At 40.1% G+C, this 15,716-nt stretch overlaps 1 protein-coding gene across 2 annotated transcripts in view; it reads right to left on the reverse strand.

The window, feature by feature from the left end:
• The window catches only part of DNER (delta/notch like EGF repeat containing), a 56,513-nt gene that overhangs the window by 1,088 nt on the left and 39,709 nt on the right, over positions 1-15,716 (reverse strand). For both annotated transcript variants that reach the window (XM_053459806.1, XM_053459807.1), the window contains exons 8-12: positions 15,328-15,552; positions 7,352-7,474; positions 2,223-2,336; positions 1,991-2,122; positions 1,152-1,398 (exon numbers count right to left, since the gene is read on the reverse strand). In XM_053459806.1, the coding sequence (XP_053315781.1) occupies positions 1,152-1,398; positions 1,991-2,122; positions 2,223-2,336; positions 7,352-7,474; positions 15,328-15,552 (841 nt within the window). The remainder of the gene's footprint in view (positions 1-1,151; positions 1,399-1,990; positions 2,123-2,222; positions 2,337-7,351; positions 7,475-15,327; positions 15,553-15,716) is intronic.

Genomic DNA, 15,716 nt, shown 5'->3' on the forward strand with positions numbered 1-15,716 from the left:
CTTTACCCAATTCCTAATATAAATAGAATTAAATTATTGCATCATTGGTTTTTCCCCATTCCTAACCAACTAGAACAACACAAAACGTCTGATTAATAATAATAAGCCGCGGTAGTGATCACAATCCATTATTCAGTTATATGAAAATGTTTTGCATAATTGAGCAAAAACAGAATTCATGGCACAAAAATGGCGGTGAGGAAAACAAACATTTGGTGATGGGAGGCACAGATGAGTTGTCCGGATATTAGCTCTTTTAGTAGTATCAGTGCAGATATGCGGGGACACAATGTATCCATGTATTGCGGAGCCCCTTAAATCTGTGATTTCTGGAAGATTATAGTTTGGAGGCATAGTAATGAATTCTGCATATGTTACTGTATTTAATGACTTCTCCAGCTGTGATAACCTGCCCCGCTGACTTCGGACACACGCAGCTGTAAATTCACCGAGCTTTCACTGTAAATTCATGGCTCAGAGTCTTAGATTCTACATGAAAATTCTGCCTGGGAATTCGTAGACTGCACGTGAGAATCACCACGTCGCCGACCAAAGAGAATGCTTGCGGGATTTATGACCTTCACAGACACATAAATACGGGTCAGAATCACGGATCCTTTTGGGGACAGATCTGCAGGACATTAGTGAATTCAGCCTGTATGAGGTATCAGAGATGCCTTCACACCGATACAGTGAGTGACAGCCCAGAATGAGATGATCTAACACTTATTTTTTCACTTTTTTTACCCAAGTATCTTTCAATTACCAAAATAACAGAAAAGATATATTTTAGGGAACCTGCTAAAATAAGCATTTTTAAACTTCCCATTTCATGAGGGGAAAGCAGAAACATTAATATACAGTTTTTCTATGAAAGCACTGCTAATGTTACTGTAGTTGGGCAATAATGATGACTTTATAACCCCTTCCCCATAATGTTTGCTTACAAACCTTGTGTAATAACCCTTTATATGCCCAATATAAAAAGTAACTATATCCCAACAAATCCCATTCTATAATTTAATACAACTCTCCCATGTAACCCCTTCCCATAACATTCTTCTAATTGTTTACGGCACGCAGAGGAAAGGTGCGTCTTCGGTATTTGTACCGGAACCTGGCCCTGCTGAGATCCCACGACTCATACTGACCTTGCGTGTCGGATTGAAGCGATTGCACTGCTGAACTCGCTATCAATACTTCTGCAGTTGTAAAACTCTTCATAAGCTGGCCGGGAGGATCCCTGGTACTCAATGCGGCTGATTCGGCAGATTCCCACGATGAGAATGATCAACATGAGCACAAAAGCTACACAGAGTGCTCCGATGATAATGTAGAGTGAATGGCGAGGCATATTGGTCAGACTCTCAGCCATGTGCCCTGCTTTCCACTGCAGGTCTGTGCAGAGAGAGAGAGAGAATGAAAAGGGAAAACACATTAGACTCAAATGCACAATGAACAGAGGTATCTAAGATACACAGGTCTACACATGTGACATCCACTACTAAAAACTAACTCCCATCATTCTCACCTCCCCCATACCCCATTACTTTCTCCTCAAACTCCATCCTCTTCCCATCACCCTTACCCAGGAAGGTTTATGCAAAGGAACAATGGCCTACCCTTTCTCTCCCTCTTCTCATGTTCTAGTATAGAACCTGATGATTTTATCTGCCAGCGAGTCAAGACATAACCTAAATTACTAATGTCATCTGTTTAATGTACTGGGATAGAACATTCTAGCACATCTACTTGTCATATTTGCGGTCCTGTAAGTGGATGCAATATTCAGTAGAACGCACTGCTCTGCACCCCCTCAATGATGTCAGTTAACCGGATAACCCTTATGTTAGGCATCCGTTAAAGCATCGCTTTCTGTCTATCTATGTCACCTAAATGAATGGTTGTTACATGTTCCAAGTATAAAATTCTCCCTAGAAATGCTCATTATAATTCTAGCTCACAGAGGTCGGTTGCTCTTCACACTTACGGATCTCGCAGTTGGCTCCTACCCAGCCATGTGGACAATGACAGGTGTAGCCGTTGGGTTGATCCACACAGGTGCCAGAATGGTGGCAAGGGTTACTGTCACACTCATTTACATCAATGTCACATTCATCACCTGCAAGGAAACACAGTGTTGCCAAAGAGTAGAGATATGCGTATTGAAACCTTTCACAAATGAGAAAGACTGGAAACCATTTGTTTCCATACAGACTCACCCATGAACCCTGAAGTGCAAATACAAGTGGCATTCATTCCTTCGCTGTCACATGTCCCACCGTTTTGACAGGTTACATTCACACATGGGTCCTTGTACAGCTCACAGTGCCTTCCTGTAAAAGGCAAAAGGATTCAGTGTCTTAATTCAATCTTAGTGGAACAGCTTCCCAGCAGAAGTGGTAGAAGTTAATACATTAAGGAATTTGAAACATGCATGGGATAGGCATATGGCTATCCAGAATTTGAGGTGAGACCAAGGACTGATTAAGGTTTGAGTCTTTACATCAGAGGGCCAAACCGTTCTTATCTGCTGTCAAATTCTATGTTTCTATGTTATGACGGATGATTTAGGACAGCTGGCAGGCATATGAAATGGTTCATTGTATTCTATGTTCCGGAAGTTTAAATTCCAATTAACGGGAACGGTCATCTTCCTAGCTTTTCGCATAACTATATTCATTTAGTAACACTACCAATAATTTGTGCTTTTTTGTTTTACGGTATTACTGTTTTGGAGGTATTTATATGAAGTCAGGGACTATTTACCCTCGGAGGAGAGGAGGTAAGATGTGGAAAAATGTGTTAATGCTAGAAAGTTGTGTTCTGCTACAATGTCCTCTCCCCAGCTCTTCTAAGGCTGCCAGAGCTAATCATTTTAGACCAAAGCGCTATAATAACCTAAAAAAGGGGAAGAAATGATCTTCCAAACTCCTGGGAACAGAAGTTAAGACAAATGCTCCCTTCCATGCCGTTGGTTCCTAATACACATTTAATACAAACAGATATGGCGTCAGAGATATGGCGTCACAGATATGGCGTCACAGATATGATGTCACAGATATGGCGTCACAGATATGATGTCACATATATGATGTCACAGATATGGCGTCACAGATATGGCGTCACAAAATATAGTGCTTCCGATGAAGATGCGAGGGTCAGGTCTGGTGCAAAACTCTTTGGGAAGGACCATAGAGTTCCTAGGTTTTCTTTTTTCCGGGTCACCCTCTTGGAAAGTTGGAACAACCTCTTTCCTCCCTTCTCCAGCCAAAAGGCCAGGAAGCAGACCCGATGGCGCACACATTAGTTTGGAAAATATTTATTGTTACACACAAAATGTCAAAATATTAAATTACATTTCCAATATACATACTGGAAGCGTTTAAGAATATTTTCCTAAATAACATTTAATGGCTGATAAAAGAGATCTAAGCACACTCTGTTTGTAGACAACATTAACAAAGGTAAAATGTTATGAAATCTGACATCCTTATTAATGTAAAACATTTTAATACAATTTAAATAGGATTATTCACTGTTGCCAAGATAGTATTCTTTTTAAAGTCCTACTTAGTAGCTTTTTATTGCCTACACATGCTCAGTCTTAACACTTAATCAATAAAAATAAAATAAGCTGTAAAAACCTCTGACTGTATTATCACCTCCTCGTGTTACAAAATGTTGGGTGAGATGTCAGAGATAACAATGAAAGAAGAACGTTATAGGAGCCATGACTGGTAAGGTCTACGGCATTCGTACAAACATAATTAGAATATAAGTAGAATAACTTTACACTTCCTCAATTATACGCGGGGAAGGCTTAGCCACAGCTTTATTGAACAAATATTCACCCCGCCAGGCCAACTAGAGGACATTAACCACCTGCCAGTTGATGGCTGATTTAGTACATCAGGTCGTTCATCCAACGAACACACCAAGAGCTTCAAACCAGTATGGCTCATCAGCTCACACAGGCTTGGTCTCTCTCAACTTCCGCAGTTGCGGATCCCAATATGAGTCTTAGGCGAGGTGACCACAAACCGCAGCCGTGACTACACAGAATAATAATCTTTATTAATCTCCAGAGAAATTGAGGAATAAACCACTGCCAGCTGATGACCAAGTTACCACATCAGGCAGGTAACCCCATCACATTCACCAAGAGCTTCAAACCAGATGTATTGGCCACCAATGGCTTGGTCTCTCCCATTTTCTGCTGTTGCGGATACTAATATGAGACTTCTTAGCAATCCGTTCCAGGCAGGAGGGTGGGAAATTAAATCATTTTAATGCATATGTTAGCTCTGTAACATTATATCTCACCTAATATTGCACCTAAATCGGCACCCTCTCTGAATTTGGTGGTTTTTCCTATCCCTCAGCTCTTTGCCTTGCAGGAGGTATACTCAAACCCCTATCCTGCTCATCAATTCGCGCATGCAGATACTTTCAGTATTGGCTTGTGCAAGATTTCTGAAAGATCCACTGATTCAAATAGGACCTCCTCTCTGCCTGTGGTTGGCTGAGGGGGCATTACTCTGAAGCTGCAGCTCTGAAGCTGCAGCACCTTCAGAAGGTAAGATTTAAAAAAACGACAACAAATGCATATTAAAGTACTTACCAAGACCAAGCACGAGCCACAACATAAATGAATCACTGCTGAGGCCCCCTAAAGCTGAAGAAGAGCGCTCAAACTGGTATTGGACTACCACTGATGGCTACTCTCCTTGGCCGGCATAAGCATGCAAAGGGAAACGAGAGCCGTTCCTAAACAGCCTTATTTTATTTTCTGGTTAACATATGCAACCAGCAGAATAAGCACAAACACACAGTTGTTATGTCTGGTGTGGAGTTATGGGAGAACCTCTTCATCCTCGTTGTGCATGAATACGTTTGCAATAATCTACTTTTACTTGAAGAAGAAAATATTAATCTTGCCCCATTGTGGTATTTTATTTTTTTTACATTTTTTTTGTCATTCAAAAACATTTGCCCTGATTTAATTTGAAGCTGAATTCTGTCCGAAACATCAGGTTCCACGGTCACTAGTTTAAACGTTTAGGCTTGGTTTCCATTGGGTTTTTTTTTTTGCTAAAAACGCCTATAAAAACGCCAATAGCGCCACCTGGCGTTTTTTTGTGAAAAACGCATGCAGCCAGATGTTAGCTGTAATTCAATGGGAAATCGCAAAATGCCATTTCCACTTGGCGTTTTTCTGTTTGGCGTTTTTTCAGTCCTCTTTGGCGTTTTTCTGCTTTTTTGGGCTCTGTGGCAGTTTTTTGCAAGAAATCTTGGCTTTTTTTCTCCAATAGAAGTCTATGGGAGAGAAAAAACGCCATGAAAAAGCCATGTGGGTTTATTGCCTTGGCGTTTTTTATGGCGTTTTTTCCACAGTTACAATGCAGAGGATGGACCCAGTATCTGTGTGTCCTACGAGAAATAGGCTGAAAACAAACAGTTTCACACAAAACAAAGTCCTGGACTGGTTCATATTGAATTTTACACCATTTGGAACAAACATGCCATTACAAACAAACATACGCGACCGGATCCTGCGTGCCAAAAGCAACAGCAAACAATTTGCACCATCATTTGGGGCCAATCTTCCCAGAGGAGCAGACATTCGGAATAAAGCATGCCTTACAAACCACAGAAAAGAGACAAAAGGGTCTACCAAGTAAATGACAGCAGGAGAGGGCAGATACTTGCCATTTATCCTAATCCCTTTTAGCTGGGTGAAACTTCTAACTTGTAAAGGCTGGAAAAACTGCCTAAGGTCAAAAAAAGCAATTTCCACAGAAAGGCTAAAACGCCAGAAAAAACTGCAGAAAAAACGCCAAAACGCAGGTAAATGCAGCGGCAGTTTTCTTGGCAGTTTTTCTGGCGTTTTTCATCAAGAAAAAAACGCCGGACAAAAACCCAAGTGGAAACCTAGCCATAAACTACTTTTTAGTATGGTTTTGAGACATACTGAAGTATGTTCAGTCTACGCTGCCCTGCTTCATAACCCAAATAAATCATATGATTCCCAGTTGGTTTCTTTGTGTTCTTCTAAAATTTGCATTCATCTGCATAAGGAAGCAGCTACAAATAAACATCAAACAGATATATAACAGCAGCCGCCTCCTTCATCTGGCTGTTTGTCACCCGCACAAAGAAGGCAGACCCTCTCATCCTATCCATTTAAAAAGCACAACACCTCCCCGGGAGGGGGGCTACTCATATAACCACAATAATGTTCTGCTAATGGAAGACGTGTCCATCATCATGTAACATTCTTATCATATAGTCAAATAAGTGTATGAAAACAAAAATCTGTACTCTCTATGAATACAAAACTAAGTGTGATAAAAATATTTCACATAATCCTTCAAGGGGATGAGAATGTCAGAACGTGCATCCACAGATCCATCAATCCAATACTGGAACCATAAGAACTCATAATTAATTAAACACCTCACTTGAGAGAACGCTATGTCATTAAACGTAAAGTGTTAGCAATCAGTGTAGGTTTGCATTTGCTTGTGTACGGTGTATACAGTTATAGTATATAGTTTTCTGTAGTACCCTCAAAGAGGTCCTCAACTGAGGCTTTCCAAACCTAAAGAACTTTTGGGGAGCATCTATTAATAATCACGTACTTACAGCGCAAGCCCTTTCCATACAATTTTATCAATTGAAATGGAATGCTTTCTTGGCTGATGAGTGGCGTCGCACATGCATGTTGTCATGTGATGATTAGAGCAATTAAGAATATGTCTGCAGGGATGTTTAGCCTCCTCAGATTCAACAAATATCTTTTTTTTGTATGAGACTGCACTCCGCTGATGAGTTTGCCCTGCCTAGCGTAGGACTGTGTCAATGACGCAGGTCAGTTCCAGTTAATTAGATAACTGATTTCTAATAGGAGACTGCTCTTTAATCTAGTACTGGAGAGTAAAAACAGGCTCTGTATATAACAAATAACAGCGCAGCCAGTAATCTTCTTATTTACCCCAAAATCCTGCGTTCACAAATATACGCAGTTTTTAAAAGTGTATATGTTCTCTGAATTTGCGTTGAATGCTGTTGCTTGGTATTTAGGTGTAGTTAAGCGTTGTATATTGGTTGCTTAGTTTGATGATGTAATAACTTTATTGATATTTCATGACAAAAACATATCTCAGCCCTGGTTTAGGGAACAGAGAAGAAAAATACTTAAGGGCACATGTGTATAGCATGAAAACACCGAACTCCAACTTTGTGTATAACCATCATCTTATCTCTAAATCTACGGTAAGTGTATGTATAGCTTGAAATAATAATCATAATCACCGCCTATGAGTATGACTGAATAGATCCTGCTTACCTTCATATTCTGGTGGGCACGTGCACCGGTACCCATTCACCAGATCCGTACAGGAAGCCCCGTTCTGACAGGGAGCCGACATGCACTCATTGTATTCCTCCTCACAGTACAGCCCATGGTAACCTGTAAGATAAAAGTTGCATTCACCATTAGGGTCTACACAACAGACCACCAAAGCCACAAAAAGCCTTAACAAATATAATGGTCTCAGGTATACCCTTTCAACCCTTGATAAAGAGAAAGCTTAAACACACTATGTTATTTTGAGCATGATAAGCTGGTTGGTGGCAAAGACATAGGCATACAAAGTGCCACAGACAGGCTGTCTAGGGGCACCGATAAGATGTTTGGTGGCAAAGATGGCAGAGACAGTTTGGTAGCACTGTCAAGCAGTTTGGGGTCAAAGATGACACAAGCAGACTGTTTGGGGGCTAAGATGACACTGGCAAGTGGTTTGGAGGCAAAAGGGGGCACTGCGTAGAATTAGAAGCTCCTGGAACATTTGATTTCTACCATCTCATAGTAAACCATTGTGATACGCTAATAACATTTATGTTTTAATTGCTACTGATCCTTTCAGGGTTTGACTGCATTTATTTAAGAGTTAAATCATGTAGTAACACTGAATTAGGACAGTTTTTCACAATTATTGAGGTAAGCCCCTTTCCAACACATACATGAAATAGCCCAGTGTTCTGGTACTGTCATTATAAACAGCTTGAGGACACAGATTTATAATGACATACACATTAAATTATTTTACATTCTTATTAGAATCAAAAGACTCATTTAGAGATTTACTATAAAAGTATTATATCAACCACAGTTACCAATCAATTTTCATGTCATTTTGATTTATGTTGTTTCTGTCTCCTAGAGTTCAAGGCGCAATCAGTCATTTTATTTTGGAATATATTTCCATAAAAATAATGCCAAGAATACAAAGATACAGCATTTCGCAAGCAACAGGAAAGATGTGTCATAATATCATATGTCCACTAGGTGGCGTGAGGTCTGTTCCTTTTTTATGAGCCTTGAATACATTAAATGCCACAGTCATGAGCCTTTGTGATCACAAAGCACAGAGCTGCGATTATATTCACTGCTCCAATTATTATTAGAATTTGCATTAGCCGCCTAATTAAACCATTAACTCTTTTCTACCACAGTTACCAGCAGATCAGCAAGTGGCTTACTCCAGTTCAGCAATGGATTACCCTAAATGTCAGGATCCCCATGGAAGTGCATGGAAGCTGCAGTAATAATCCTGCCCTGCTTAACATTCCTCTCATGAGCCACTTCTGAAACAAACACAAAACCCCCGGCCCAGCATGAGCGCAATAAAGAGTCCATCATGAAAACAACTCTTGAGAAAAACAAGGGTTAAAAATAGCGGAACAAGAAAATCTCATACAGGCAGGAAATGTCAGCGTGACCCCCTGTTCATTCATTCCAACCGATAAACCCAGGCTTTGGACTGTGGCACAAGGCTTAGCACCACTAATCAATTAATGAATTTAAAAAAAAGACAATCAGATACAATTATGGTCATTTATTCGCGGTCAACCAACCGCCTCCTCCATCTGCATCTATAATTATTACATATAACGCCTCTGCTGACTGATTATATTATTACGCCCTGTAACCACAGCTTCAGATTCTGCATAGCTTCAGCTTCAATGATAATTTTGGCAATAACAATGCCTTGGTCCTTAAAGCTACAGTAAAGAAGCTAGGGTGGTGATTTGCTTTGGTCTAATAAATACACAATATCATTTAACAGCTCTTCTTAAAACTACATCCATCTAGGATTAAGAAGGGGCCACTGATGTCCCAACAGATTATGTGACTCTTTTTCAGTATCAGGTATCACTATGACTTTCAACTGAAGACACCATAATCGGAGTCAGGAAATTGTTTTCCTTTGTTGCACCTTCTACACTAGTGGATCAACAACTTGCTCTCTTAGACCACTGCCATAATTAGTGTCTATTCTGCAAACTTTTTAACTTAAGCATTTCCTCCTTCCCCGTAAAAGATTATTCTCCTGGGAATAATAATAAAAAGTTCTAGTCACTTTCCTGAATATCAGCAGAGGGAGAACAAAAGGTCAGTGAAGTCAGATCTCATGCAGAGGAGACCAAAAGAGTATGGGCTGATTTTGTTTGAAGAAAATATCAGACAGAAATCTTAATGCTCCTGACTCCTGCTGTTCGGATCAAAACCAAGAACCGGGGTTTAAGATCTTTCAGAATTCATGCTGTTCAATTACAAACCCAACAGAGGGGAAAATATCACCATAGAAGGTTTATTACAATTATCCAAAATGTGATGATGGGCATGATGTTCTTGGTTCACAGCACCTATTCATAAGTCTATCTGTAGCACTATTTTTTCCCCTAAACCCAAGAAGAATTAGTGCAGCCTACAAATAATGCTTGGGTATACAACGTCTTCTGGACGCTCACAATCAGTCTCTAGCTTCTCTTGGGATAGATACTGTCAATGTAAATATAGATAGAATGATAGATCTTCTATATTTTCAAAGCTTTTGTGACTAAAACACTCACCAGGTACACTGGTGATACCCTGATGGAAAGTTGCATTAAGCCATAGCTGGATACACTGGTGCAGTAAGTTAAAGCGCAGACACTTAATGTGAAGGATAGATGGCCGGGGTGTTGCTAGGATAATCACAATGTAAAATACTGTCTTTAACAGCAATTACCAAAAACTCAACAGACCATAGATAACTCCTAGATACAGCATTCACAAACATTATGCACCCCATAGATACATTGTACGCTTTCCTCCCTACTTGTGTTGTCCCATATTCCTGATCTCATAGACTCAAGACCTTAACCGTTCTTAGCCACCCACTAATGATTCCAGTCCTGATGTGCTTGTATCAAATGTATAAAATATATTAATTCTGGGGAAAAGTGATACATTTTAGAAAGAGTGTAAGAGACATCCTCTTGGTTGCACAGTCAATGTTTTCTTTCAAAGCCCCAAGCAGAGCCAGAGTGGAAACCAGACCCCAAAATTTCCTGAAGCAACATGCCTTCCCTTTGTTTCTCTTCAAGTTCTGCAGCGGAAAGAAGATGGTTGAATTGGAACATCCTGCGGAGAAGACCACTGGACATCTGTTCGCCAAACTTCCCATCTGGCTGTGTGCCGTGATTCTCAGACATGGGCATAGCTGGCCAGAGAGGGACACTGTGTCTAGGAGGGGATGGTGCACATTTGTGGGGTGGTGGTGCTCTTACTGTAAAATGGAGTGCCATATATATTTTTCCCCATAAAAGGTAGCCAGTACAATGCTTGTGTACTCATCTGGAGTATTCCACCATTAAGTCAACCCAAATTGCAGTGAAATAGCATGCAGTTCTTTCTCCTCCTAAAACATAGAGCTCTATGCACATGCTAAATGCGCCTATTGGGAGATTCATTGTGGCTGTGTTATCTACAGGTTTTAGAATGTAGGTATCTTTAGCGTACGTTCTCTTTTTTATCAATTTCTGATTATGAATCCAGGACAAAGAAAAATGTTGTTTGTTACAGTCATTTTCTTGTTTGAGTAGACATGTCGATAGCTGTTGGTTATTTATTTTTTGCTCCCTTTTGGTGTCTCTGGTTTCCAATGGTTCTTCCTGTTTCTTGCCCTGGCTTTGTGTCTCCTCATGGCAGTGCATGTTCACTTTTATAAGACTACACGATTGGAAGTGGGCTGTTTATTTTAAAAAGGATGTCAAGTAATATATATATAAATAATTGGCTACGGGATGGACTGCATCAATAAGCATTTGTTAATGCACGCATAGGCAATGCAGGCACTAAAAGTCAGGTATAATGGTGCAGAGAAACCACCCTGCCCAGTAAAATGTAATCCTACATTGGCACAGCCAACATGCATCATTTCGCAATTAGTTAAAATGGCACTTTTTTGTCTCCGGGAGTGTTATTCAGGGAATACTGAGTTCCCAAATGCTAATATTAAGTTCAACAAAGAGAGATTAATTCTCCGCTGAATGCAATGTGAACAGGCAGATGCAAAGTAAACATTCAACCGTGTTTAATCATCCATTCCGAGCAAGAGAATGAAAAACGCGCTCAGTACCAAACCCACAACTGGATTAAGTAAACAAAAGGCTATCAACAAATCTACCCAAACAAGACTTTGGCCAAAGCATTTTAGCTCAACCTTCACACATCAAAGCACCTCATACGAGGAAAGAACAAAAACCATAACCGAGCACATAAACCAGTGCTGAATATCCAGCCCAAGCCAAATCTGAAATAAGAAGGGACGAGTTTTATATCCCCCAGTTAATTATTTCCAAAGTATCTACAACAAGGTAGCCATGCCCCTTGTTATCACATAGTCCTTTGAAACGCATAAAGAAATCAACAAAGACATGCAGGCCAATGAGGAATAAACCAGCAAGCAACATTAACTTTGGAACAACACATAAAAAAAGTGTAGAAAAAAGATACCTTTGGTACAGTTCACACCCCACAATGCCCATCGGCCTCCATCACCAACGTGTTTGGTACCCAATGCACCATTGAGTTTCTCATGACTTACAAGCTACTTACTTATTTCCATCTATATTTTTTTCTGAACAATCCTAAAATGTAAACAATACGGTTTACAGTTCCAGACACGTTGTCATTCTCTCCATAGACATTTGCAGGTAAAATATTTTCCTTCCAAAATGTACTGTAATACAGCACTTCATGGCTTTAATCAAACATACCAGCCAAATGATATCACCTCGGGAAACCTTTTCAACTCTTCTACTCCAAGGAACACAATGTTTGGGATGCGTTCCATTCCCTAACATGCTGTTATCTGTCATGCATTACATGGTCCTTTGGCAAGCGGGAGGACAACATTCCTCTTGTTCTAATTCTCAGAGGTAAAAAAATAATTTGGACTTCTTTTTTCTTTAATTATCAGTTTGGGCAGAATACAGAAATCCTTGTCTCTTTCTCAAGTCACAAGCCATACGAAGAATAAATATAGGCATGTGATTCAGGTTAAGGAAACACAAGACAGGGTATTATTACTTTAATAACAAGAACCACCCATCCAAAGAGCAAAGAGAATAACTCGTCATGGAGAAAGGATCAACCACTATTAAATAGTTAAAAAGGTGGTGTTAATTATATATATGATAGGCACTACATATATTGATTTATAAATAACAATTACAAGAAGAACAATTAAGAAAAAAAACATGATCAACAAAATCTTCGACAACTATAAGGAAAAAGTAACATAGAAGACAATTAAATTCCTTTTTGTGGGTACTACATGCAGTGTACCAAAAACAGAGAATACTGAGTTTAGTGGCAATTAAAGGGGAAGCCTAAGGTCCCATGTAGCCCCACCAACAAAGAATGTACGGTATATTAAAATACTTTAATCTGCATTATTTCCCTGCCGCCCCGTAAGCCATCAATGTTTGGCACCAATCTTTGGCAGGAAAGCCCCCCATTGAAATCCATGCGCTATGGACTTATAGGCCCCCTGGGACACATCAACCTGCAATGTAATTATCTGTGGGGTGGGGAAATTCATAGAGGGGATTCTCGTGAGTTCCTATATGTATCTGCATGCATTCAGCTATCACATACATTAAAATGCGTATGATGCTTGGAGGGTGTTTTGTTTTCTGCACATCAGCCGCTGATCACAAATCGTGCCACGCTGAAAGATTTATAGTGCTGGTGGTGTGAGAATTCCCCCCACAGAAATTAATTCACCACAAGCAAAGAAAGGTTTAAGTATTATGCTTGATCAGTCTCTGTGTGTCATTTCGAGTTTGTCATACACCATACTGTGTAAACTGCTGAGCCATATACAATTATTTTTGCTATATAAATAAATGATGATGGTAATAAAAATGGCAAAGCACTGAGAGAAAGAATACTGAAGTCACCAGTTTTTAATGAAAGCTGTTGTAGTTTTGAAGCAGAAAGATGTATAGTATTATTTATTGTATTTTTGACGAACACAATCTTGTGGATACACAGTACGTCGTATCAGTCCCAGAAAAGTCTTTAAATGTTTGTGTCATACCCTTTAATTGTACAGAGAGAGAATTCGGAGTCACAAACTCCTTAAGGTAGGATAAAAATAAAGTTATTGAGAAAACATAATAATGCTTCATTATACTGATGTTCCAAGGACTCCATAATTAATATATATAAAAAATATATAAAAATATAATAATGCAACATCATTGTCTTTGAAACAAGCAGAGAAACATTTTTATCCATGGGGGGAATTCAGACTTTTGCCATTTAGCTTTATCTTATAGTCTCTACTTTGGAACCGAGGAATTATATCCTTTTGTGAAATGTAATGTTTTTCCAACATTATAATGCCAAATGTTCCTTTCCTTCAACTCACGTTCAACTCCCTCAACTCTTTCTAAGCTGTCGGGTAACTCTATGAACTGGACCATGTGGCTTGAAACTCTGGCACTGAAATTATTAAAAAAGACAAGAAGCGGAATAATTTGGAGCAACACCTATACTCGTTCCCAATCATTACCTGAGCTCACACTCAGTCTAATGCCCCTCACCCCTAGCACAATGTAAGCCAGCCTAAGCACAGAGCCCCCTTTCATTTCGTATTATTCTGAGTAAAACAAAAGACATTAGGAATGGCTGAATACATTTATTTCCACTCAGATTGCCACTCTCTCTGTATTTAGGTCACTTATTTCTCTCCCCGGAAATGTTTAGTATTTCTGTCAGGATCCTGCCCTTAAGGGATATCGTGGCGTGTCTGCAGCCACCAGAACTCTACTAAAGGGAAACTCAGAGACACATTATAAACCCTGTCTATCTTTTCAGATCCTTTGGCATCAAAAGGTCGGATCAGAGCATTTCTCTTGGCATAGTCTGGCTAACATATGTTAACACGCCAAACCCGCAGCTCACTAAGTAAAATCTCACAGAGACTGAATGTTAAGCCTTAAAACCCAAGTCCCAGCATAAACCAACCAAACGAGACACAATACTGGCAGGGGTGTACCTGGAGTATTTGGCACAAGGGGCAGATGCCCATCACAATAACATGTAAAATTACCCACACTCTCACTCATGCTCTTGAACACTCTCAACTCATGCTTACACATGCTCTCCCTCACTCACAAGGTCTCTTATTTCTCATTATTCCTCCCCTTTCTCATTATCTCTGCTGTTTCCTCCATTTCTCTTATTTGTAATTATCTCTTCTCTGTCTCATTGTCTATCACCTTTTAGTTTATCTATTCTCCTCATTTCCTCTCATTTCTCTGTATATCTCCCTTTTCTCTCTCACTATCACCTACCCATTTTCTTTCCATCTCCTACCTCTCTCCGTCTGCTTTTTTCTTCTTTAAGTCCTGTGGTGGGAGCACTAGGTCTGTTTCTTCAAACCTCTCCTTCGGTGCTCCCTCTCAGTGCGTGTGGCTTCAGTGCTGAGTGTCGGGATATGACATCATATCCTGTCGCTCAGCATAAATTTCTAACACACAGTGTTATGGAGCGCTAAAGCAGAGGTCTGGAGGGACAGGCTTTCACTCCCGTAATTTTGTGGCAGTTAGATGGAGATCCAAGATCTCCCCAACAGGCCCTGCATCCGACACTTGGACCGCTGATTTCCCAGGTTACTGAAAGTATCAGGACAAGCTCCCAAATCCCATGACAGTCTCGGACAAATGGGACAGTTTGCAACTATGAAACTATGTTGTTCCCTTACCTGTGCTAAGGTCACTTCTATCAGGCTGTGCACAGCATCTTAAAATAACAAAAGGTGCAGAAGTTTTGGGTTTCGTCAAGGAAGATTGATTAAACTACCTTACCCTAGTGCATTTGGTGAAGAACCACTTGAGAAAAAGCACGTAGCAGGTATGTAATCTATGATACCATTCTGTCAGGTGGGACAAAGAACAGAAGCCAACATCTACAGTGTTTACCTGGCGTGCACAGACACTTATAGCTGGTTCCAACACTTCTGCAGATCCCATGTGCACAGGGGCTAAGAGCACAAAAGTCCACCAGCTGAGCGCAGGTTGGTCCTGTATAACCTGGACTACATCGGCAGGAGTATGAGAGTCCGTTGGAGGTGCAGCTTCCATTATTCAGGCAAGGAGATGTAGAGCAGGGATCTATCTTCTCTTCACAGAAGGAACCCAGGAATCCTGTAAACAAGATGGGAGTTACAGGCAAAAGTAGCCTCCTTACAGACATTGAAAGGATTGCAAGATAACAAATAACAAAATAAAACTGATGTTTTGACTATAACTGTGGAGTGCTGGAGTATAGTGCATTTTGAAAGCATGAGTTACTACTTTTGGGCAGTTCT

Source organism: Spea bombifrons, chromosome 3 (genome assembly GCF_027358695.1).
Source record: "Spea bombifrons isolate aSpeBom1 chromosome 3, aSpeBom1.2.pri, whole genome shotgun sequence".
NCBI lineage: Eukaryota > Metazoa > Chordata > Amphibia > Anura > Pelobatidae > Spea > Spea bombifrons.